This window comes from Epinephelus lanceolatus, chromosome 13, assembly GCF_041903045.1.
Source record: "Epinephelus lanceolatus isolate andai-2023 chromosome 13, ASM4190304v1, whole genome shotgun sequence".
In the NCBI taxonomy this organism is placed as follows: Eukaryota; Metazoa; Chordata; class Actinopteri; order Perciformes; family Serranidae; genus Epinephelus; species Epinephelus lanceolatus.
In genome coordinates, this window is record NC_135746.1 from 19,754,542 (window position 1) to 19,781,080 (window position 26,539).

A 26,539-nucleotide genomic window follows, 5' to 3' on the forward strand; every position below is an offset into this window, starting at 1 on the left:
ACACGAAAATAGTGAAAAACTACAATTCGGCACTGTATAGTTCACGTGTTTTCAGCAGTTGTTTTCACACATATCTAACATAATGTGTTCTGAGAAAATCTCGATTTTACTTTACATGGACTTTAATCTCGAAGGAGTCTAATATTAATGAGCACTGTGCTTACAATGCTGACAGATCATTGATCCCACGACGTGATTAATACAATGTGGCACACCCCCCTGCACCTCCCAACACACACAGGATATTATCAGTCATCTTCACAGTTGCTTGTTAAAAAGAGACTTCAACTACTTTTGCTCACAGCAGCAAGGATTCAAGCAAAAGATTGACCTGTTCTAAAGTTAGACAATACAAGATGTAAATCCAAATCTTCAGCCTTGTCTTGGCCAGAAAAACTCACTTTACCTTTTATTGGAGACAAACTCAGTTAGGAGTTCTGATTTATTCCTTTTAAACTGAAATTCCCTTTATCAGTCCCTTCCAAAACAAAACAAACAACCTTTACCAAATTGTTTCACGTCTGATTAAATGTTTTCTGATCTTAAAGTCTTTCCAAATTTGGGTAACTAAACCTTTTGGGGTCTGGAAACAATCCAGGTTCAAAGGAAACCAACACTAACTGGGGCTACATGTGTATGGAGTCTCTTGTGTCAAAGTCTGTACAACAAACTTTTCTTCCAACAGCTTTCCCACTGCCATTGTTTCTGAGAGAGAATAGCCACAAAAGGTCACGGTTACATGTCAGGAATAGGATAAGCAGATGTAGGAAGAAGGCCATTAAGTTAAAGACTGCAGCTCTGACAGCAGTACAGCGTGAATTTTCTGCACAAGAAAGTGATTCTAGGAAATTCCACGAAAAAAAAAACAAAAAACAAGCCATCAAATATTTTACTTACTTGTCTTTCGCTCCCTTCATTCTCTTTTCCTTCCCTTTGCTGAGCCGAGTTAAGAGTGAATACAAGGACAAACATCAGAGATGAATGCTTTCAGCAGGAGACCACGTCTGGGTTTAAAATAAGATGCACCTTTAGAGTTTTCACTTTTTTAACAAGCCATCCCTCTCTGCAGCTTTAATGACAGAACCTTCAGAAATGTCAGCGTGAAGGCAAAGAAAGTTCATGTGTGGGGTTTCCAATTACACAAATGGAAATATGCAAATCTAGACTTTACTTTGGAGGTTTGCAGGTAAAATTCACAAAATATCAAACTTTAAACAAAAATGCAGAGAAAAGACTTGTTGAGAAATCAAAGTTTAAAATACAAGAGGATGTTGTACCTATTATTTTCCCTTTCCTTCTTTTGCTTCAATCTGAAACAAAGACCATAAATTCATCAGTGACTATCACGTAAACTGTAATATCTGAGCACTGCACATCAACCAAACACACAAACAAACACCTTGAACGACAAGCGAAGCTCGTTCAAGCTTTGTACTCTAGAAACACTGTATGCAAAGCCAGCTATTGCATATCTGAAAAGCAGAGAACTCAGGCAACATATGCACATGTGTGATTAAAGCTGAAAATGAACCGTAATTTAAGTATGTCTGGGGGTGCATGTGCGGTAATCAATACAACATGAGAGCATGAATTATTGGCCTCATTGCACGTGTAAATTGCAGTAAAGATAAATTATCTGACTGAAGCAGAATTACTCCCAAGGTTATGTGCCTGTACCTGGCAGCTTGATTTCCATCTCCTCCATAAAACAGGAGTTTCAAACTGTGCGTGAAACATTCTCCTCCCAGTAATGAATCCATCTTTAATGTGCATGTCAAGCAGTGGGGTAAGGAGCAGAGAGTGGGTGTGTATATTGCACTTAATTCCAGAGACCTGGCTTTGAACTTTCTGCAAGCAGATGGTCAAATATGGACACATCTGCACGTGTAAAGAAGTGGTGGTTAAGCACTTTTAAAAGAGGTTACTGTTGTGCCACCGTCAGATGGTTTCACGTTAACATGCTGTTGCTAGTAGCAACGCCTTCTGTTGAGCTGACAGGGTTAGATTCACCATTTCTGTCCCTGCTGTAACCAGCAAATATTTATTTCTTAAAGCTATTTTGTGACTGTGGTTTAAGATATTAAGGATATTTTACTGAGAGCAGATTAGTGCTAGCTGATCCACCCTTTATACTGCCTACCTGAGGTTAATGTGCTGCTAATGCTGCATTCACAAAATGCCATAACAACAATAAGAGGAACAGGAAAACCTCCTGTTATTGTGACTGAATCAGTGTTGCAGTACTCCAGATCAGTGTTGGTCTCAAAACCATCTTTTGAAGGTCTCTTCTCAGAATCGACTGCATTTTTACTCATTCTTGTCTTGGTTTCAAAGAGGTCTCATTTTATTCTAAGCCCGGTCAAGGCCAGAGGTGCAGGGATATCACTAAACTGCCTGTGCAAAAAAAGGAGTGTTAAATGAAGTTTGTTGATTTCAGCTCCTTAGTGTTTGTATGTTTGCTCATAGAAAACAAAGTAAAATTCCCACACAAAAAATAAATCACCTGTGCAATGCCTTTTGATTAATTTACCGAGACATTTCTCATGGTACACTTATTGGAGAAATCTTTGTTTGTGTGGGTGTTTTCATGGAAATGTGGACTGATCTGAGAAGTGCCTGTAGTTTGAATGTCCCCAGGGCCACTGCTGGCCATTTGGTTGCCATTTGTGCAATCTTAAGCGAGACAAGACGAGACGTGAGGTGATGTGTGATGACCTCGGCTTTGGAACAACCTCCCACTGAACATCAGATCAGCTGACTCTGTTCACGTCTTTAAATCTCGTTTGAAAACTTACATTTACAGATCGACCTTTCCTGACGCTTGATAGACTTACAGTGTGTATGGGAGTGTATGTATTTGCAGCCATGTGTATATGTATGCATGCTTACAGCTATATACGTGGTTACAGTAAATGCATAAGTTGGTGAAGGCGTACGTACATGCTTATGTTTAATTAGTATCACTTTTGTTCTGTATTTTCTTCTTCATGGAAAGCATTTTATGCTTTCAGCTTGAAAAGTGCTCTATTGTTATTGTTGTCATTATTACTTAATAAATAGTACAGAGCTGTCCCAGTACAGAAGTACTACATTACAGACATTTTTCAGAAGTTGCAGGAGGCTCTACAGAGGCAAACGTCTGCATTACGTGGCTGTAAGAACGTCCCACATGTCCCTCCCCCCTCCCACATATTACCTCTCCCATGGACTGCACTACCTCACTTTAGTGGACTTCTGCAACTGATGCACTTTACCCCACTCTCCTCCCCCTTTTTTTAACACATAATACTATTTATCTTTATGTTGTATGTGGTAACATAATGTGCTACTCTGAGTGCCTTTTAATTGCCCCCCCGGGGATGAATAAAGTGCTTTGAATTGAATTGAATGAGGTCATTATATGACAGCGTCTGAGCGAGTTTTGCATCGATGCTGATAGTAGAAAGACGTCCAGATGTTCCTGTCCCATTGTTGAACGCAGGTATGTTTTAATGAGCTTAAGTTTAAAAAACTTCGCTCAGCAGAGGCAACTGACTCTTTAAATAACTCTAATTTAAACCTATAAGAACAGCACTTGGCAAGCTTGTGCTGCAGCTGCTCTGTGTTCACCGAAACCATTGGCAGGGCAGCTCAAACAGTGTTGTGTCTGAGAGGGCCTTAACTGGGAGAGTTAATGCGATGCATGTAATTACAATATAATAAAGCATTTTATTTATAGGCGCCTTTCAAAGCACTCAAGGACACCTTGCAAAACATAGTTAAAAACAAGCAGCAATGTATCCATAGATCATAAAATCCAATAATTCAAGAATGTACAGTAATAAGTTAATGAAATAGCTAAACAGGTTTATGACCTGTACTGCAGCCAGCCACCACTAGGTGATCAATGAGGAGCTGCTGTGCCTTCCGTCTTTCTATATGATCATGATTTTACCCAATACTGGTATCACATTTTCACAACTGCTTCCAGTAAAAACTTTAATAGACAAGTTGTGTCTTCAGCCTTTATTATTAGTTTTTAGCTCGCTGTATAGCTGTGTACCTGCACACACATTGAGGGCAGAAAAGTTACTTTGAATTATATGCTCACTGTTGTCAAGCTGTTGAATGGGTTTGGAACTTTGCTTGTGTTTTATTTATATCCAGCTAAATATGATACAGTGTGTATTGTCGAGTGATGAGGGGGGGATCTTCCCTTGCTTGTGTTCTGGCCTTCTGCATGTGTGCATAAGTGTAGAAGATAAAAATTGAACCACCAGCGATCAATAATTCATTGACATATACCGTCTGTACGTTCTGCTCTGGGGGCTCTGCTGAATGGAGCTCAGCGAGATATCCTACACACACCTGTTCCTTCTCCCTCAAACACACACACACACACACACACACACAGAGTGGAAGCACATATTTCAGTGCTGCCAGGATCCACTGGACTGGAGCCAGCCAAAGATCGGCTCTACCTGATAACAGAGTTGGGGGATGAAAACTCTCACTAAACCAGAACCCTGTGTCCTGAAACCTTATCGAGTGCTCTGCAGTCCTCCTGCTGCCTCCCTCTCTCAGTGGTTTCAGGCCTTGGCAAATTTCTTCCTCTGCTGCTCATCACGTAATGTTTTTCTAACTTTATACTTTGATAGCAGTGAGACCTTTACTTTTACATGATTACGTCAGACAACTGTGATGTTAGCTGCTGAGCATCTGCTTTATTTGCCCACAACAAATAAGTAATCGATATGTTTTGCCTGTGATCTTGCATATGTGCCCATAACTTTATCCTCATTAATGTCAAAAAAGTTGGAAGCTAATGCAAGTTTAATGCCCTCAAAAATGCTTTGAGTCTTCATGGCCTACATACTGTACAGCAAACAAAACATTAAACAAGGGATTTGAGCTGATTTTGATAATGTGTGTGCACATATATCCGCAGAATACATATGCCTCCGCAATTTTACAGTGCGCTTGTGTGGAGGATACATCATCTACATAATGTATACTGAGGAGAGGAAGAGGGAGGATGGTGGAGGAAAAAGAAGAGGAAGGAAGGAGTACAAGAATGTACATTACACAACAACTGTTTTTTCCATGAACACTTTTTTAAAATTTTAATAGTCGCTCCAAAAAGCACTCTTGCATTTTTTACTCTGTTATTGCGTCAACTGGGCTGCCTTCAGACTACTCTGAAGGCTTTCAGAGACAAAGTGTTCCTTTTTATTCGACATCCCCGCGTCCCAGGGACTCCAAAGACATTTTATCTTTTATGTAATCATATAAATATAATCATTTTTAATGAGAAAATCAGTTCCTAGATCCTAGCTCCTATCTGGGACAAACACACAGGTGATGCAGAAACTGGGATTTACCCCAAGAGGCATGTCTTCATGTCGTCATTGTCTGCTCCAACATCAGGGCTTGAAACAGAAAAGTAACAAGAGAAGAGCTCACATACTCGCTCAGTGTTCAAATTTACACACTGTGCTACCAAACAAGCTGAGAATAAGAACCACTGCAAACCACAGCAAAACATGAGCAGAGCTGACAAACACAGAGCAGCCCCCCAAGAGAATACAGCTACACGAGAAGAAACAAGGAATGTCAAAAATCCAAGACAACCACTTCAATCCAGCATCTGTCTCTGCAGACTGAAACAAAGCAGAACAGCTGAATAATACATTCTCTAACGTAGCATGAAGGATTGATCATGAATAATCACATTTTTATTTGATTGTATAAAAAAGCAAACTTTGATGTTTTTTTTTATTTTTATCCCACATATCGCTAAGTCTTAAACATAATTGGATTCTGTAAAGCCTGATCTGTGATTGGAATGTGTCAGCAATGTGTCGACTCACTGATCTGAAGATTTTTATTTGCTGACAAGGGCATACTGTACTGTACATCTGAAAGCTGACAGCTTGCAACAGTGTACTATAAATGCATCTAACCAGCAGTGGTGCTCCCAGGGGTGGGTAGGGGTGGCCAGATGGTGCCACTGACAATGTTGGGGTGGCACAACAAAACCAAAAGCCATAACTGAATTTCAGGAATCCAATGAATAAAGGCTACTTGAAAACTTTTACTGGGAACAAGCCTTCTCAAGTTCTGTAGGTACCCATAACACCCATTTTCATTCAAATATCTTAATATCATAAATTTGGAGCTTTATTTCACCCCTTTGCTACAATGTATGGTGACATGGTTCGTACCAATGGATGCCTTAGGTTGTCTAGTTTCCCAAGATACCACTAGTTTAAAAAACAAAACAAAACATGCCAGCCTCTAAAGGCCCCCACACACCAAGTCAATTGTTGGCTGTTGGTCAAAGTTGGGCCGTTGGTGAGCATCTGCTGCCTTCGTTGACACTAGTTGGCTTTGTGGTGGTGAAAAGGCCTAGAAATACTTCACCCTTAAGGTCAAGTTAGAAGCAAAACTTGTTTATTAAAATTGAGTAACCCTGAATGGTCTCACTCTGGGGAGAAGTCTAAGAGCAGATTGACCTGGCAAACATTGAAGTGGTGAAACATTGTGATGGAGAAACATTGTGAAGGGGAAAAAGATGTCATTGGCAGAAGAAGTTGTGATAAAACGCCAAGTATTCAGATGAAGATAAGCGCAAGTTCTGGAAACGGCAGGAAATCACACCCACACACATACACACACGTGGAAAGTTAGGTATGATGTTTATCTGAAGAGGGCTATAAGAATGTTCAGAGCACTGCTCTACACGGCTGTCTCACTGTTGTGGTATGTGAAGTTGTAAGCTGTGTCTTCAATAAAACACCCGCAAAAGGTGGTGCATCTACCCCAAGTCATATGAGTCTTTCTTCAACATTTTTTTTCCTGCTAATTCAGCATGTTGAACTGGCATCAGCGAAAGTGGAGCCTGTTGGTCAAAGAAATCACTCTGCTTGGCAGTTCAGCTCATCGCACAAGAAGAGAAACAGTAGTGGGAAAGGTAAACAACGAGCTAAAGAGGGAGTGACGTCGATGCTTGTTTCATGAGGTAAGACTGTTTTAATTTATCCATACAGCAGAAATCTTTTCTGAAGGTTTGCATTATTGTTCCCTCGGGCACAGTAAGCATGTGCTAACTGGCTTACTAGCATCAATACATTCTCCCGGTTTCCCTTTTTAAATGACGATTACAGACAACTGCAGTCTGCTGGTATGGATGGGTATGTCCTCTCATGCAGGCACAGAACATACATGCTTGTTAGCTGTCAGTTTGGTGTGTTCATGTGCAATTTTTTTGCTGAGACACGTCAACATGAGGTGGCGCAGCAAGGGGCTCTTGTCGCCGCTAGCTCTATGAAGTCAGTTTGGGGTGTCTGGGCCTTTAAAGACAGTAATGATGGGTTCACATTGTTATTGCCTGTGGGTGGGCAAGCAATTTTTTGAAGGGGGTCATGCCCCCCCAATGGCCCCCTCGTGGGGGTGCCACTGCTTATCAGGTAACATATGTGAAGAAAACCTGTGTGGGTAGAGCCTCTATCAACAACAACCTCTAACCTCTAATAACCTGTAAGATTAATATAGCTACACTTCATGAGAATGGCATGTTTCTGTATCAGATGACATATCAGTCGTTATGAATGTTTCCACAGGGAGTCAGTGCTTCAGTGGGTAGACCCACTGAGATAAAGACGAGTGAGATAAAAGGCCTCGCAGCACCTGCACGACAGCACCGTATGATAATACATTGTCAACCTGTGACGCCAGAGCTGTCTTTGAAGACACAGCAATTTACACCGATGGACAAATTAATCACGCACTTTGCAAAAATAAATAAATATATAAATGAACACTTGTATCAGTAAACTATCCTTTCAACAGAAGCTTTGCTCAGGCTGAATTGTTTCTCCTTTGAGTGCCGATTTGATGTTATGCAAATGAATCATGCATATTAAAACAGTCTGAATAAACACAATGACTATTTACAGCAATATGTTTCAGTGGGGCAATGCCAAATAAGTTATGAGTTATTTTTACAAGAATAAAAAAGCCTTTCCTGTTAGCCTGTTGCACCAGTGTTAAAGTATGATCACACTCCAACATGCGACCCCATTTCAACTCATTGTCTGTTTTTTTTTTTTATGTCCAGAGATCAAATGACAATTGGAGCCCTAAATCCATTCTCTTCATGTCTGGCTCATGCGCTCTTCTACATGCACTATTCAGCAGATCTGCTTCACTGACAGCAAAACCACGCAGGGGGTGATTTATTTATTAGGAATAACAAAACCCCTGCAAAGCCAGCTCACTGTGGTGTCGCACATAGCACAAAATGCTTCATGGGCTCCGCCATAAATCATCCTGCAGGACCAGAGACGAGGCACAGGGTGCTGAGAGGAGAGGTGGCAGCAGTGGGATGGTCAACCTCAGCTGCAATTTCACTCAATTAGGAGATGGGGAGGAACCAATATGCCTTAATAAGCCACCTACACTCTACTGCAGTCATGCTGTACAGTTATGATGAAATTTAATTCCCACTGGAAACAATGCAATGAGCACAAACTCCACTGGAAGCAGCAAACATGACCTTTAGGTGGCAGGTGATAGAACAGAAATAGACAGCAGTGGGTGGAGTGCAGAGGACCATGTAGATACAGTTCTTCTGTTTGTTCTTCCGCTCTGTGTATGAGCAAACAGTTTCGGGAATAATTCATAATTGAGGAGTTTGTGCTTGCATCCCTCTCAAGTGCTTTAGAAATATAAGTCCTGCTCTGTCAAAGTTTAAAGTTAAAAGTCTCAGAAAGACTTCTGGGACCTAATGACAACACCTTTTATAAGTTATGAGACTAGAATAATAGCTAGGAGGGACATATACCTCTCCAAGACAGATGTCAGATGTGTCTGACTTAAAGTAAAATGATCACTGGTGAGGTGACATTGCTGAGAATTACTGCATCTGCATGAAAGAGGAGGGAAAACAGACACACAAAACCACAAACCCAAAGGTGGTAAAGTCAGACAGAAAGGGAGGATGTAAGAAAATACCTTGAGGCTAAACTGTTTATGACATTCCCCTCTTTTTCTTCCTCCTCCTCCTCTTCCCTAGAGGAACGAGAGAGTCATCACCGGTTATCATCTCCTGCACGTTAACACTTCATTGCCAGAGTAAGAACAACTGGCACTAGAACAACTGGCACTGGTTGCAGTGTCAGAACTCACAACACAATGACGCATCTTAAAAAGTTTAATTCTGAAAACCTCTGGACCAGAAATAAACTGAGCAGCTGGTAATTCAGGGAATAAAAAGGGTTTGTATGAGAAGTGGCAAGGCTATTAAAATCTTTCCACCAGCCCATCAGTCTGGCCGAAACCAGTACGAGGCGGATTAGAGTTAGATTTGTTGGCTAGGCTGGAAGTTAGTTGGTATTTTCTCAGCAGCTCTCGACTTATTTTTTTCCTCATTCGAAAGCCCTAAGGCAGCCTTTGCAAAGTCTGACTGACAGCTCTGTGCAACCACGGCAACTAGATGACAGGTGCCCTCGTCATGCAGCAAGGACGAAGAGCTTGTTCACCTGAATAAAGGGGTAGAAATGTAATAAAAATGTGATATGAATAAACACTTTATTTTCACAAGTTTGGTGACTGCTTTCATCCCACTTTTATTGAACCCTTTTACAGCATCTCTCCACAGCAGTGCTTTTTTCTCTTAGTCGACCAAATCCCAATACTGTTATCTGTTACATAACACCCGTGGGATGCTCTAAAACTTAGATTAGTCAAATTTTCTTGTTTTCCTCGGGCTGCATCGATTCTCACGTCGGCAAACCCTGAATAGATTTTAATTTTAAGCTGCAAGAGAGCGAAACTTTGGCTTTTCATGTCAACAAAACAAAAACAAAAACATGCAACCGACAGTATTCAGCCTCGCACATAGACATATTTTTCACACGCCCATTCAACATGCAGCATAATGATGGATTTAGGGGTCTGGTTGTGCAGGTAGTCTCAGTGGAAATCGATACCACCCACAGTGTTTCACATAGCTAAGGTACAGCAAAACACGGCAAGCAAACCACAGAGGAAGAGCAAGGAACTGTGCAAAGAGGCAAAGAGCAGCCACAGGGGCAAAAGGTCTTACAGTTTTTCATGATAAATCTATACAGACTTCAACAGCCTGGGGTTACTTGTTTATTATTATGAAGTAATGTAATAAAATCTAAACTGTAAAACAGAACATGAAACTTCGGCCACAGTGTTTCTCCTTTTTCTGTTTCAATAGAATGTTGACAAAGTTGTAAGTGACAAGCAAGATTCACATCGCCATAGTGTCGGTGACATCTAATAAACAAACAGATTTCATGAATGCTGTTGGGAAAACTGTCAAGAAAAGTCTCTTCCTACAACACAGCCTCTTTGAAGGACATTATTTCTGCAAACTTAAGAGTACTTAAGTGATTTCACATTGCACTCCTGTAACACTGTCACACTCACACAGTTTAAAAAGTATTAAAATCAATGCAGCAGAACTAGAGACATCATCTTTTTTATTCCACACATTCTTCTTTGTCACCTACATTACCCACAGTGCATCTCAACCGCTGACAGTTTGGTAAGAGATTTGGATGTGTCACGCTAATAACATAGATTTATTTTTTTCGGTTCAGACTTCACACAGCTCCCTGTGGGGCCAGAAAAGACTTCACTAAGGCTGGGCAATATATTGATATTAAATCAATGCCATGATATGACACTACATATCGTCTTAGTTTTTAGATCGCGTATCTCGCCGATGATTATTTATCAAAAATGTCATTGTGTAAATATTAATAGTCGGGAAGTAGGGAATAGTCGCACCAGAAGAATTATTTACACTTGCACCAGTGCTCACAATTATATTTTGAGGTCGCACAGATGAAATTTTGGTCACATATGCGACCAAAACGGTCGCAATTTCGAGCCCTGTATAGTGATACAGATGTAACCGGTGGACTCTAGTGTTGCCTGTGTTGTGTTGATATGAACAGGCCCACACTGTGGATATCTTTGGAGGCGATCTTTGTTTATTCCTAACAACTCCGACAGCAAGAGGTAAGAACAAAATCCTCTGTCAATTATGACCATATAACTCAAGCTCCAACACAAATTAAGTGACACAAGAATATGTTAGCATAAAATAAACTAATGAACATAGCTAACAGCGCAAAAACACGGAAATTACTACGCGAGCAATGCCGCTTACCCCTCCCACGGAATACAACAGCAAAAGTGGAGAGGTAAGGCAGGAGACACCCTTTATAGGTGGGGTACCCCCAAAGGTGAACGTAGGGGTACAGAAACTGAGTATCAAACGTTCCACAAATTGACTGTGGAGGCCTAAGCATGTCAGGTAATAACAACTGAAACAAATTTTGTGTAATTATAATACTTAATATTACAAATGTACACTTGACTTTGTTACGCATATTACTGCTGAATAATTGACCCTGTCGCAACTTGAAATGAATGACCACACCAGATTCTGACCTTGGCATTTAATTTGATCTCAACTACATATCTGTAAAGTTTCATGCCTACATCTTGCATGGTTGCAACACTATCACTTTGATAAACTCTGTCCACATATAAACACCTGGCAAAATACTGAAAAAACAGCTTTTGTGGTATACTTGCTACAATAGGCTTCACTCACTAGGACCACATTTTGCCATGATGACACAAGCACACACATACACACACACACGAAGTGAAAACAAGACAAGCTGTCGCGACAGTGTCGAGGCTGGTAAATATCTAAAACTACTTTTAAATGAAACACGTCTGTTTTAATTATCTTCATTTACTCAAAGCCGCCTTCCAACTGCACGACTTATTTAATTCAGTCTACACAAACATTAACATCTGCATCATTACTAAGGTGTTTGCAGAATATGTGTCATTCTGATTTATAGATTCCTATAGATGGATAATATGTAATTTTGCAAAACTCTCCCCTTTACTGCAGTATATGGGCATCAGTGTCTGGTCATACATTCTTATGTAGGTGTGCACATTGTCATTTAGCCCAGGACCCCGCCATGTTACCCATCTTAACAGTAACAGCTGTTACATCAGCTGGAAAGCAGGAAGCCTCATCAATGTGTGAATGCTGGATCCATCTGTCAACTTCAGTGCATTCACGTTATTGTCTCTCGCCCATGTGTGCCTCAGCAGCACTGTTACTGTTAATGATCTCTTAAAAACTAAACTACATAACAACATTTCTTGTTTGCAGTTGTGGAGAGTCATCAACTTAATGTTCAGAGGCAAATTAAAAGCAGTTCCCAGCCTGACTCATAGTCGAGTTATCATGGAGATAGTTTGCATATTTGACTCACTTCCTGAAGGTTGGTATGGATCCCTGCAAGGATCGCCCAGGAGACGTCCCTGACCCGTGGCTTTGTCCTGACAGCAAGCTGTCCGTTTCAAAGGCAAACATCCCATCACGGTCATCAGGAACATCCAGGAACTCCCCGTCGCTCCAGACTCCCACTGTGCCGTCCATCGACTGGTATCTGATCTCTATGGTAACGCTGGTCTGAAAACAGAATGAAACTTTTTAACTTAATCAGCAGAGAGTTAATAAGGCTTCACTTCTACAGAGGTCACAGTGCAGTTTTTCTACTTCAAAGCATTGGAAGATCATATTTATCTTAATGTGGCAAAGAAAATTAATTCACAGGGTTTCTTCACATTTTCCATTTCATAATTGCATACGTTTTCATACTGCATGGAAAACCTGAATACTAATAAAAGGTGCTAATTTATTCAAATCCACCTGTTAAGCAGACTTCATTATTTTACTTCTCAGCTGCTCCTCCTGTGTTAATTATCTCTGCCGCCAAGGACATGTCTAATCTACAAAACTCCTACAATGCCAAAACTGAAAGCGCAATAAATATCCCTGACACTGATGTTATTTGTTTGTCGTGTTGTCATGACTGTCATAACTTACTCTCAGCTGTCAAGATAATTATCAACTAACTTTTATAAGCCTGAGCAGCAGGCTTGCAAAATCATATCAAAATAGTGTCTGTAATTATTGCTCAAAATTCTGTTTTATTAAATCTTTCTACTCGGCCAATCAATCATTTTGTTTCTATCTATAGTTTCTATCCTTCAAGTCTTGTTATGTTTCATGTGTTATCATCTGATCTTTGATTTTTAGCCATGCCAGCAGCGTGGCTGTGGGATGAACCCCATGGGATGTCAGCTGGTCCTTTGATCCAGACTGAAATATTTCAACAACTACTGGATGACTCACCATGAAAGTTCAGACATTCCCCAGAGGATGAATCCTACTGAATTCAGCGATCCCTTTCCCCCCCTCTGAATCCACCATTCGGTTGTCATTAGGGTTTTGAGTAAAAAAACTGTCCATCCAACTGTTGGATGGATTGTCATGACATTTCGTACACACATTCATAGTCCCCCTCAGGATGAACTGTAAACTATGGTGATGCCAAAACTTTTCATCTGGCACCATCACTACATCAAAATTGAAATTTGTCCAATACTTGGGTTTATGACCAATTAACTGTTCTACTAATGACCTTCCGATCAGCCTCAGATGTATAGCTGCTAAACTTCAGCAGGTTAGCACTGTCACTGTGCGCTTGCTGATGCTAGCATTTAACTCAAAGACTTATTCCTGTGCCTATGATCCAGTCATCAAAAGAAAATGTTTGCATTATATGTTTCTGCAAACCACAAATACGTTACATTTGCATGCCTCATATGTATTATATCAATGTTTTTAAAGTGACCTTATATATAAACTGACTTTTGTAATTGGGAGGTGGAGGAGATGGTGGACGGTGTGTCAACTAGGCGAGATGCCTGCCACGCTGCAGACCACTGTTTGATACCAACGGCACCAGGTGTTTTTTGGTGACCCTTGGCAGTGTTCCACTAGTGTTTGTGGCACCAAACCTGGATGTTTCCCAGCAGCATTTGAAACAGTGAACTTGGATGTTTTTCACCAACTCATCCCTGCTTTTCCAGCAGCTTTTGTGCCAACAAAAGTGGGTGTTTTAAGCCAAAACATGAGCTTTTCCTAACCATAAACAAGTGACTTTGTGCTGCAATTTAATCACATGTTCGCCACAGCGTTGTTGAGAAACACAAAGTTTCAATATATCTGCTACAATATAATGTACAAATGTAACGTATCTGTGGTTTGCAAAAACGTACAGTACAGGCCAAAAGTTTGGACACACCTTCTCATTCAATGCGTTTTCTTTATTTTCATGACTATTTACATTGTAGATTCTCACTGAAGGCATCAAAACTATGAATGAACACATGTGGAGTTATGTACTTAACAAAAAAAGGTGAAATAACTGAAAACATGTTTTATATTCTAGTTTCTTCAAAATAGCCACCCTTTGCTCTGATTACTGCTTTGCACACTCTTGGCATTCTCTCCATGAGCTTCAAGAGGTAGTCACCTGAAATGGTTTTCCAACAGTCTTGAAGGAGTTCCCAGAGGTGTTTAGCACTTGTTGGCCCCTTTGCCTTCACTCTGCGGTCCAGCTCACCCCAAACCATCTCGATTGGGTTCAGGTCTGGTGACTGTGGAGGCCAGGTCATCTGCCGCAGCACTCCATCACTCTCCTTCTTGGTCAAATAGCCCTTACACAGCCACAATAAATGATCGTCCAACTAAACGCAAACCGGATGGGATGGCATGTCGCTGCAGGATGCTGTGGTAGCCATGCTGGTTCAGTGTGCCTTCAATTTTGAATAAATCCCCAACAGTGTCACCAGCAAAACACCCCCACACCATCACACCTCCTCCTCCATGCTTCACAGTGGGAACCAGGCATGTGGAATCCATCCGTTCACCTTTTCTGCGTCTCACAAAGACACGGCGGTTGGAACCAAAGATCTCAAATTGAGACTCATCAGACCAAAGCACAGATTTCCACTGGTCTAATGTCCATTCCTTGTGTTTCTTGGCCCAAACAAATCTCTTCTGCTTGTTGCCTCTCCTTAGCAGTGGTTTCCTAGCAGCTGTTTGACCATGAAGGCCTGATTGGCGCAGTCTCCTCTTAACAGTTGTTCTAGAGATGGGTCTGCTGCTAGAACTCTGTGTGGCATTCATCTGGTCTCTGATCTGAGCTGCTGTTAACTTGCCATTTCTGAGGCTGGTGACTCGGATGAACTTATCCTTTCCCGGGTCGGTCCTCATGTGTGCCAGTTTGGTTGTAGCGCTTGATGGTTTTTGCGACTCCACTTGGGGACACATTTAAAGTTTTTGCAATTTTCCGGACTGACTGACCTTCATTTCTTAAAGTAATGATGGCCACTCGTTTTTCTTTAGTTAGCTGATTGGTTCTTGCCATAATATGAATTTTAACAGTTGTCCAATAGGGCTGTCGGCTGTGTATTAACCTGACTTCTGCACAACACAACTGATGGTCCCAACCCCATTGATAAAGCAAGAAATTCCACTAATTAACCCTGATAAGGCACACCTGTGAAGTGGAAACCATTTCAGGTGACTACCTCTTGAAGCTCATGGAGAGAATGCCAAGAGTGTGCAAAGCAGTAATCAGAGCAAAGGGTGGCTATTTTGAAGAAACTAGAATATAAAACATGTTTTCAGTTATTTCACCTTTTTTTGTTAAGTACATAACTCCACATGTGTTCATTCATAGTTTTGATGCCTTCAGTGAGAATCTACAATGTAAATAGTCATGAAAATAAAGAAAACGCATTGAATGAGAAGGTGTGTCCAAACTTTTGGCCTGTACTGTATAATACCAACATTTTTTTCTGGCGATTGTGTTGGTGTCTAAGAACAGCTTCACAGAGCTGATATTACGGCTGTAGACTCTAAACGCATCTTAAAATGGGGTATAAACAGGGTCTAAGTCTCATTAAGTTATTGCTGTTTTACCAGTATTTTGCTGCTCTACAAATAAACTTTGGCACATCAGAAAACTTAGTGGGTTTAGGCATAAAGTGTATACATTACAGTGGGGATATAAATATTCAACACATCAACATTTCTACATTTAACATATTTCCAATGGAGCTATTTACATGAAATTTACACAAGACACTGGCAGAAACTGTAACATTTCAATCCATAAAAAGTTATGCATCTCATCCTCAACATCCTGGTGGATGGTAACTGATTCTTCTCAAAATTCCTAATGCATGGCTCCATTCATCATACCTTTGATAGTTTGAATTCTTCTGGTACCATTAAAAGAGAAACAACCCCAAACGATGATGCTTCCATTTCCAAGGTGTGGTACATTTAAGGTCATATGCAAAGACATTTCTCCAAACATGACACGTCGTACCACTTACAGATAGGGATGCACCGAAATGAAAATTTGTGGCCGAAGCTGAAGCCGAATAATATTAAATGCTTGGCCGAATATCGAGTACTGAATACCGAATGCCGTTTTTTTTAATACATCAATGATATTTCAATGGAATAAATTACTTATTGACTTAGGCTATTCATGCTTAAAAAACAGCATCAATAAGTGATTAACATAGGGGGGATCAAAATAAAATAAATAAATGAAATAAAAATCCACCAGCCACCCTGCTCCCCTGACAAGTCCCTCCATAAGTAAAGAAAAGTCCCTAAAGTGTGGTGAGGTTTGTGGACCAAGAGAGTAATGTGAACGGCTCGTTTCTCCTCTGATACACCACATACTATGTGCAGCCATGGCTCGGCTGTTCAGGTACTTTTGGGCAGTCATGACAACAAGTTATTCACCTGGAGCCGGACTTCTCTATTGCCGGTAAGCCGTTATCATGCGCCGCCGTATTTGACAGGAATACGTATTCCTGTCCGTGTCTGTGACCCCCGTTCAACCCACAACCAGCGGGATTTGCCGTTTCGTTTCTGCTGCTGGTTGAAATCTGTACTCACACAGCGTGCTGAATGATTTATTTTGCCCGCACAAAACTATTTTTAGTCGCAAATGCGAGTGTGGTGACGGAGGGAGTAAAATATCGCCACACTGACGACATTTTACTCCGTCCGTCACCGCACACTGTTTGATTGCATTATCAAAACACGGCGCTATTATTCGGCCTTGCTTTTCACTTATTCTACCGAATACCGAATGTGTGTTTTTTTGCAATATTCGGCCAAATATTCGGTGCATCCCTACTTACAGAAAAGTTAGATTTTTCTCGTTTGACCGCACAATGTTCTCCCAGTAATCTATAGCCTTCTCCAAATGTTGTGCAGCAAACTTAAAACAAGCACAATGTGACCCTTAACTGGTTCCAGAGAAAGAAAATAAAGGTTTTGGAATGGCCCAGTCAATCACCAGACTTAGACCTGATAGAACATTTGTGGAAGATGCTGAGGATTCACCAGTGGGTCCCCCAGAGTCCTCTAGATTTAAAGGCTGTCTGTGAAGAGAAATGAACCAAAATCCCATCTGAACACTGTCAGAGATTGATTTCTTCAGCATCTTAAAAGCTGGCATTGCAAAGAAAGGCTTCTCCACCAAACAGCAGATACATTTCAGTTAGTATGTTCAATATCTTTTCCTGTCTCAGAACACTTTATTGTACGTAACTTTTTTATGGATTGAATTGTTACGACTTCTTTAGAGTTAATATCAATATCAATGTAATATCAATGGGAATATGTTTAATGAAAAAAAAAAGTTCATATTTCCCCCACTGTATGTTTGTATATGCCCTTTTTTTTGCTTTTGAGTTTATTTGGTAAACTCCCCACATATATAACACCAACTTGGCCAAATGTGGCGCTGTGACAGGATATTTATCAATCAATCTAAATCTGTCCTGAAAGAGTCATAACCTTAAAGTTTAGCCTTGGCTTATCTATCGCAATCCATTTAACTATGTTCAGAAAAAGCTCGCAGCATTGACAACAAACTTTAACAGGACTATAAATCTTCTGTTCTACCTAGTATTTGCTGGGGGAATTCAGAGTGACAGTGAGTGTTAGTTTAATCCAGGCCAGAGGCATTGGTGACAACGTAGTTTGTCTTTGGCGTCTTCTGGGGAGTCGTGTTTGGACAAATATTATCCTCCCGACAATGACCTCATCTTTATTACGGAGCGGCCAATTTATTCTACTGACAAAGACGGATGAGAAGAAAATATATTTCGGGCTCTCGTTCTCCTTTCTCCCGCCGTGTCGCTCTCGATTTTTTACATCCTTGCAAGGCACTGTAGTCCACGAGGAGTTAGATTTGTCACTATGGCAACCACACCAGTGCAGCTGTGGGTAAAACTGTTCTCTCTCAGGTTATGTCGGATTTAGTTTCTTTCTAGAGATGCACAGTGCTGAAATTGTCTTAATTGTACAAATGTATTTGAACATGTTCTTACACAAGAAGCCACTTGCACATGTCAGCATATATGCGTGTGTGTGTGTGTGTGTGTGTGTGTGTGAGCCCTACAGCACTCCCATCATCTCAGAAACATCCCATCAGCACTCCCTGCTCCACTAACACAACTCTGAACCCTGTGGTGCTTTAAGAACCTCAAGTGGTTAGGTTCTCCCTCATAAATCCTATTGTACCGCTCTCACAATGTCCAATCAATAAAGGATATCAGGATTAATGTTAAAGGAAAGGATCCTAATGTTCTGATGTTACTAAGAGACTGTTGTATCTCCATCATATCAGATCCTTGTTCATGTGCAGGTCTTAAACGCTGGTGCCTTTATAGGCCAGATGACGGCTGTTACTTTTCATATTGCCACCGCTGCAGGTGCATTGGAAGATTGATTTCTCCATTTAATGTTTCCCTTTTTGCTTGTGAATGCATTTGCTGACAAATAAGATTTTATATTAATTCTATTGCCGTAAGGCAAGTCATATCATTTTGCAGCTACAAACTGTATGATTTAAGCTTTTGTAAACTGTTTTAAGATTCTAGTTTTCCCCTTTAATTTCCAATTTACTGACAGTAAATATATTCTGAATCAGCTCTTTGTTGAAGGTATGTGAGATTAATATTTAAACCCAAACTCCATGTCATTAATGGCTGCCTCATATCAAATTATTCTGTATGTCTTGTGTATAAAACTTTGGGATCTCCACTCACATTTTAAATAGTTTTTTGCCTCTATAGCATTAAGCCCTTTTTAGATAGGAATTGTCTTTTTTCAGCATTGGCAGTATAAAAACAAAATCGGGGAGTGTGGTAAAATGCCGCCTGCCTACTTTTGTTTATACAGAATGCGCCTTTTTCGGGGCAATCTCTCTTAAGTCGGCCCGTTCCTCACCGTTCCTGTCATCTGATGGTTAATGGCCTCTTCGTTTGCGAGGGCAAGGAGGACGCGCAATTCCTTGTCTCCCCAGTTGCTCATCTTTACAGTGTCTGTCAGATTTGTGTTTCCCTCTTGCTACTAGCTGCTCATTAATTCCTGCCATCAGCTGTTTCCTGTTTATCCACCGCCAGTGGGTCGCATGTGTGGCATCTTCGACAGCTCCTCCCGTTGCGGAAGGCCGCCTCGGTCTGTTTAAACTAAAAGGGTTCCGCCAATATGACTACCCTACGAGGCAGAAAATTGGGCACCTCGGATCAACTCGCCAATCCGCCTCTGTGTGTCTAAACGCTTGCAGCTTGCCGGCAAAACGGCCCAACAATCGCGGAAAATCTGGCAGTGTAAAAGGGGCTTTAGTTTGATCTGATGGGATCTGTGTGGTTGAAGAGGCTTCATGTAATGCGGGTTTTAGACCTCTACGTCGAATCGACATAGTTCGTTCTCCAGACACTGTACAGTGAGTTTAACACAGCTTGTTGGAAATTTCTCTGTGCACACCATCTTTTGAGCGCTACTCCTTGAACAGAGGTTGTGCAGTGATATGAACCGGCTCTTCAAAACATTTTAACCTCCCTGTAGCTGTCACTCCAATGTGAGAGCAGTGTTTAGCGTTACCTTTATTGATGTGTTGTTATCGTCTATGAGTGTGTCCGTCAGCTCAAGGTGTCCCTCCTCAGCCACCTTCTGAAGCACCATAGAGAAAGTCCCCACCAGTCTGCAGGGAAAAACCAACAGAGAGTCACTCGTCGTAATGAGAAATCAGTGAGATCAATACATAGCTTTACATCAATACATAGTGTCCTTTGTTTCTCCTCTGCTGCCCATCGGTCCACCTCTATGTCAATCTATAGTGTCTTTGTACTCATTATTGTCACATCAGTAGTTATCTACGTGTTCAGTTACACTAATAAATACTGACATATACTGTAGTACTTTTTTAATCACCAAAAGCATCTGGTCTACACCGCTCTGTCTCACAGTGTGCAGGTGAGTGTGTGACAGTGATAGAGTCATGAGCAGACTGTTGTGTAGTGGGTGGTGATGGATATGTGCTGTGACAGACATTGAGAAAGTGCCATATGCCTTTGTCACCAGCCCACTGCAGCCAGTCACTCCTCAAAGCAATTTAAAGGAAGTAGATAGCAGCTCTCACATACACAGAAACTGTCAGTCTTCCTTTCACCTGGCATCCCCTCTTTGTTGTCCTTATTTTGTATACAGCTGTACTTCAGGGTGAGAAACAATGAATGTACATATTTACTTTTAATTCAAAAACTCCCTGCTACATGGAAGTTGCCAGTACAGCTGATCCCACTGAGAATCAGCTCTAAGCTTAGTGGCTTGGATTGTTAATCCATGTGGCTGCCTCCATACTGCACTTAATGACCTGCCTGTGTTAAACAGTGGGCAGCTGTACCCAGGAAAAGTTCAGGAAAGAAAGCTCAGACCAGCTGATTGTAAACTGCCAACCCTGTGTGTCACATTCAGTGGTGTTTGCCTAATATTACACTACAATAAGCACCATTAAAAACACATTCGAAACCCCTGGTGTGACAATTAGTGAAATTGTTATTGGATCTACTTATATTAGTATCTTAACAGATGAAACGCTAAAAATTATATTCCGAAAGCTTCTTCCATGTGACCCAGGTCTGCAGACAATTCTGAAAGCTAATTCTCCAAAGCTTTCAACACATTTCTGCACCAGGCAGCAATTTTCTGCCACTTCTCTTAAGCTCTTATCAGTGCCCCCAAGGACAAGTAAATACATGGATGAAGACCTGCACACCATTCATTCAAGCCATTACACTAAATGAAAATGTTATTCTTTCCTTTTATTTTCTGAAGTTGCCTGTTAATGGCGAGAAAAAGAAAAGTTCTCTTTATTTGTTTGAATTTAAAAGTAAAGCTGAAGGCTGCAGAGACCTTCGTGTCAACCTCAGTAGGTGCGTCACATTTTACATTTAACTGAAACTTCTTTTCTTCTACATTTGCCTTAAAATGAAGGTTTTAGAAATTTGGATGACTAGATTAACACAATGTAAGTCTTGCAAGGTAAACTGGAGAAATAACATGTTCGGCTACCAATCACCTTTTCTTTGTGTAAAACCTAATGCTTGAATTCATGGATTATCTTTACATAGTTACGCCCCTTATGGGAGCCATAATGTATGAGGCTTTCTTCATGTTTATTGCTCTTTTACTGGTCAAGCACCTGTCTTAAACGGTTTTGGGATGTGCGAAACTACTGCGTTTTTTATATATTGGAATTTCTAGCCCTTTTACAGAGAGATCCCCAACAGGGCTGCAACAGAGACCCTTCATTACCTTTGCTTTTTTAAACAGAACCAAACAACTCAGGCGTAAAACCACCACAGAGTGTGATTTTTAGATAGCACGCCGGAGTACCTGAAGCAAAAAGAGGCACATCGGCCTCTAGTGTGACATAAAATTTGCGCATCAGGCAGCACTTTCTAAATAACAATGGCATAACAAGGCTATAAAGGTAATTTACAGTCCCTGTTATACCGCTATTGATCTTGTCCTCTGCTCGGAGATAAGGAGCTCCTGGACCTTGTCGTCTCCCCAGTTTGCAGACATTGTCAGCTGCTGCTAGCTGCTTTTAAAATACCCCAGTGGTAAGTCACACACGTAACATGTCATCAAAACTTTACACCCTGCCGGCTGTCCATTTTACACAGATGTCGATTCAGTGTAGTCATAACTATTGCTGCCGGCTTCAAGGCCAGCCAACTCAGTCCCCACATTCCAAATCATACATTTTTATACAGAACTACAAGACCAAATAACAGCGCAACATTCCTGCCTTGAACAGGCAGTGTAAAAGGGGCTACTATAATTACCAGTTTCCGATATGTAAGTCGCATTCTCATCACAGCCAAGTCATAATTATGATAACTTAATCTGAAATCTTCAATAACACTTAAATGCCTCAATCTAAATAAACACAGATGACTCATGTCCATCAAAAACTTTCTTCCAAATTTATTGGATATAGAGAGCTACAGTGTTAATGCATAGAATTTTCACCAACTCTGCAAAGGAGAACCATTGTGGTTTTAAGGTTAAAATTAGTTCTTTGTTCAGATTAAAGCACATTCAAATTGATGGTTGGAAACACAACAGAACAGGAGTCTCTGATTATTGTTGTTACATATAAAATCATCAGACATAAGGTTCATTTCTACGCTGCCTGAGGATCCTTCATAGAACATAACAGCGGGAAGAAACCCAGTACAGTCCCCATTCAGCGAGCCAATTAGAGCTGGTGAATAATTTAAAGAGTTTCCCCCCAAACAGAGTGTTGTTCGCAGAGCAATCAGCCACACACAAAGAACATACAGCGCAGCCCACACTGAGCCACAGCCATGCAATTTATACTATTATGGTCACTAGCACACACACACTCACATAAACACACCCCTGTAGCACGTGGACTGAAAACACAGCTGTGTTTTTAATCATTTCAATACATATGCCTCACACATCATCAAATACTCTAATAAAATGGACCATAAAGACAGTCATTAGGAAAAACAGACTCACTATCACTGGGCTGAATAAAAGGCAGCCCGCAGGGAGAGATAATATCATAAAACAAGGACATACAATCAATAGCTTACCACTTGGCGTGCTCACACACTCACACAAGCAATCTGCAGGGATTGCAGCTAATGATACAAGCTCCCAATACGACTATAGAAATTGACAGTCGGATGAGAGTGAATGAGTACAGCACACACAAACACACACGTACTGTACAAAAGCATACCTGCACCTCAGTATGAAAAAACAACAAAGAAAGACAATAAAGGCAGAAGGTCTTTGGTGAGCAAATACAGAGTGCACTGTTTAACACCTGCTATTATTCTTTCCCTCTTCCTAGAATAACTGTGCATAAATTAATTATCACGCTCAACTTCTCTTGCTGCGACTTTTTAGGGATTGATTCCTCCTCAAGAAAATGTGAACTTTTGCTGTGTTTTTCTGGGAGACCTTTCAAGGTCCCTGCTAAGAGCAGAGCTTCTCTCAACACTGCTCTGATAATTGAAGTTGGTTGATTAAACGAAATTCCCACTAGAGTTTTCATTTCTATCTCACACCTTAGCTCACTTGGTACGATGTGCACTTTAACTGAGCACTGTAAGTCCAGTGTTTCCCAAAGAAAAACACTCTTTGTGTGGTGGTAGCTGGCGTATAAGGAAAGAAGGGCTGGATAATGGATGTATAAAGAAAACAGGATACAGCATTGGAGGCAGGGCCCCCTTCGCTGCTATGAAAGTTGCTCAGTGGTGCATGAAGCAAAAGACGTTCAACTGCTCAGATAAAATTACCCAGATGATCGGCACTGCTTCTGCTTTGTGTGGCCCATAGAGCAGGTGAACGAGAGACTTGCCCTAGCAGAGCCGGCCACTTCCAGTTTAGCGCTCCACTTACTTGAAGGGGGATAAGATGATTTAATCTTGCAGCTCCTCTAGATTTTCCACGTTATTGGACCAAATTAATCAAATCCTTGCAGTGAAACGAGTCCTTTCCCAGTGGAGTGACACTCAAAAAATGTATTCACTGATTTACAGATGTGCCTTTCACCATGTAAGTCTACCAGCAAAAATCATTTTGGGCCACAACACATCACATGACAGTGTAATTACACTATTTGGCCACTACGGAAATTGGCTTCAAAGCCAGGCGAACTTTCTGGGGGCCTGGGCTGGATAGGCAAACTTTATTTTCTTCTTGGTGTGTGTCACTTTGTTGTCATTCTGTGCCTCCTCTCTGAATTCCTATTTTTTGCAGGGCTTTGAACACAACACAGGCAAGTTTTGCTTTTCTCAACAGCTATTTATTTGTTGTGAGTCACAGGATGTAGAATTGAGGAACATAGTGTTTGATCATCACATTCAACTCTTCCTTTTGATCAGTCTGTGGTCAAAACAATCAGAGCTGATGTTATCAGATCGATGGCTAAGAGGAGCAGCTGCAGAAGTGAGTAAAAGCAAACTTTCTTCTGCTGGTCAGACTCCACACTGGACCGTGGGGTGCGTAGCTTCTATGGAAACACAGCCAGTTGGAAGGTTGTAAAACAATAGACAACAGTCCGTCTGTGCCCAGAGTATGCTCTGTCACAAAGCAGAAAGACAGGGAGAGAGGGAGAGTAACGCAGCTCCAAAAAAAAAAAATCTAAATGCGGCGGCATGTGTTGATATTGTGGCAGTGCAACATTATTTAATGAATGTGTGGGAAACCTAAAAGTTTGTATCGCTGCAGTGCCAGAGGATATATAAGTTTGAGATATTCTCTTGTGTTCATGATATTATTAAGCTGTGAGCAACACCACCTGCCTTTTCCTCCAGTAAATACAGCTTTTGTAGTGTCAATATTCGCTCTTCAGATCTCGCCAGATCTCACACACCTTCTCTTCAGTAAATGCATTTTCTTGTCCACCTTCCTCTTTCTGTGTCTCCATCTCTGTCCTCACTTTAACTTTTTCTTTCCTCTTAAGTCGGTGGTGATGAAGTCAACGCACAGTTGAAAGTGAGGCTACATTTTTCAACTGAGCTTCAGAACTTAATAATGAGGTAAATTTAGACTTCCAGAACTTGACTTTTCTTTGAATCCAAGTTCCCCCCCCCAAAAAAAAGTATGTGCTTCCCTTCAGGCGCTGGCAGATGCTTTCTCTGTGAAGGTGCATGTCTGCCAGGCTTCCCACTGAATCACTCCATGCTCGACGTTACAGGCTTGATGTGACTCGAGAAGAGAGTCTGTGAGGATATTAATGGTTTTGTGCAGTCAAGTTTTTCTTTGAAGATGAGTTGAAATTTCTGCACCTCTGAGCAATATCACTGGAAATTCTAACGCACCACAGTGTAATTCTCTCTTTCCTTCCAACAGTGTAGCCATGGGTGTGCCCAGACATGACTGTGCTATTGAAATCTCAAGCTGGCACACCCAGTGTAATCATCAAAAATGTATGAGTCAGCTGCAAATTAAAACAATCTTAATATTATTTCTTACACTTTTAAAGTAATTATAAAAAATAGACTCTACAGGACAGAAAGACTTCCCATGTGCTTGTGTAAGATCACCCATCTATGCCATAGTGCACCCTCCGAGCCTGGCTGGGGGCGGGCCAGACTTTGACAACTGCTCCGCCCCACCTTCACATATAAACCTTTTTGCTATTAATGTAATTTGTGACCTGTGCCAGGCTGTCACAGCTTTTCTGACAGCCTGTTGACGTCCGACCACGATGCAGACTCGTTTTGCCAGTGGGGGAACTGCAGTCACCAAGTACAAATGATGGACTCTCAGTTGTAGGTCCCAAACTGACTGTAGCATATTTATACAGCAGATAAATAGAAAAGTAAGTTGGGGTCATTCTTATCCCTCACTAGTTGAGGTTCTCGACTCCTGTCCCAAAGACATTTTTCCAGACATGAAATGTTTACTCCGGGAATCATTACTCTTCCAATTACAAGCTGCACAGTTGTGTGCTTGTTTTCACTGTTAACTAGATCAAAGAAGCAACAGGGCATCTATGTTTACAGGCCACCTGAGCAGTTTGTCTGTTCTCTCTCTCTCTCTCTCTCTCTCTCTCATGAAAATGAGCTGTGGACTGACACTTTGGATTATGATGAAAATACTGCATAGTTCAAGGAGCCCAGTTGCCAGAAGAAACTGCCCGGATCATCCAATTCCACAAACCAGGAATATGTTACATTTTCACACTTCATACGTGTTATATCAACATTTCAAAGTGACACAATATATGTGCTGACTGTGGCTTTTAAGCCTTGGAACATAGGTGTTTTTAGCGGAAAATCACAACGTTTTCCACTGACATTTATGGCACCGAACCCGGGCTGTTTTGTACAGACCCACTGCAGCAATTAGCCAAGGAATTTCTGTGTTTTTCCCCAAAACATGACAGCATTTCCAAGCGCCATTTGAGCCAACAAACATGAGTGTTAGGAGAAAAAAACATCTGTTCCTTACCAAAGCCAAGTAGTTTTTGTGCCTAAAACTAACCACAGCACTGTTCAGAAAAGTAAAGTTTCAACATATGTGCTCCAAAATAATGCACCAATGTAACATATCTGTGCTTTGCAGACACGTTCAACGCAAACATTTTTTTCTGGTAATTGTGTTGGTTCAAGACCAAACCCTACCATCTTGCACTGTGATGCTGCTGAATGTAGCCAAAACTGCTCCTAGTATGCTGACACATGCAACTCATACTACGGT

At 41.1% G+C, this 26,539-nt stretch overlaps 1 protein-coding gene across 20 annotated transcripts in view; it reads right to left on the minus strand.

Moving 5' to 3' along the window:
* Positions 1-26,539, minus strand: part of otofa (otoferlin a) — a 136,070-nt gene that overhangs the window by 63,096 nt on the left and 46,435 nt on the right. For all 20 annotated transcript variants that reach the window (XM_078173850.1, XM_078173843.1, XM_078173852.1 and 17 more), the window contains exons 4-5: positions 19,889-19,988; positions 12,324-12,523 (exon numbers count right to left, since the gene is read on the minus strand). In XM_078173850.1, the coding sequence (XP_078029976.1) occupies positions 12,324-12,523; positions 19,889-19,988 (300 nt within the window). The remainder of the gene's footprint in view (positions 1-12,323; positions 12,524-19,888; positions 19,989-26,539) is intronic.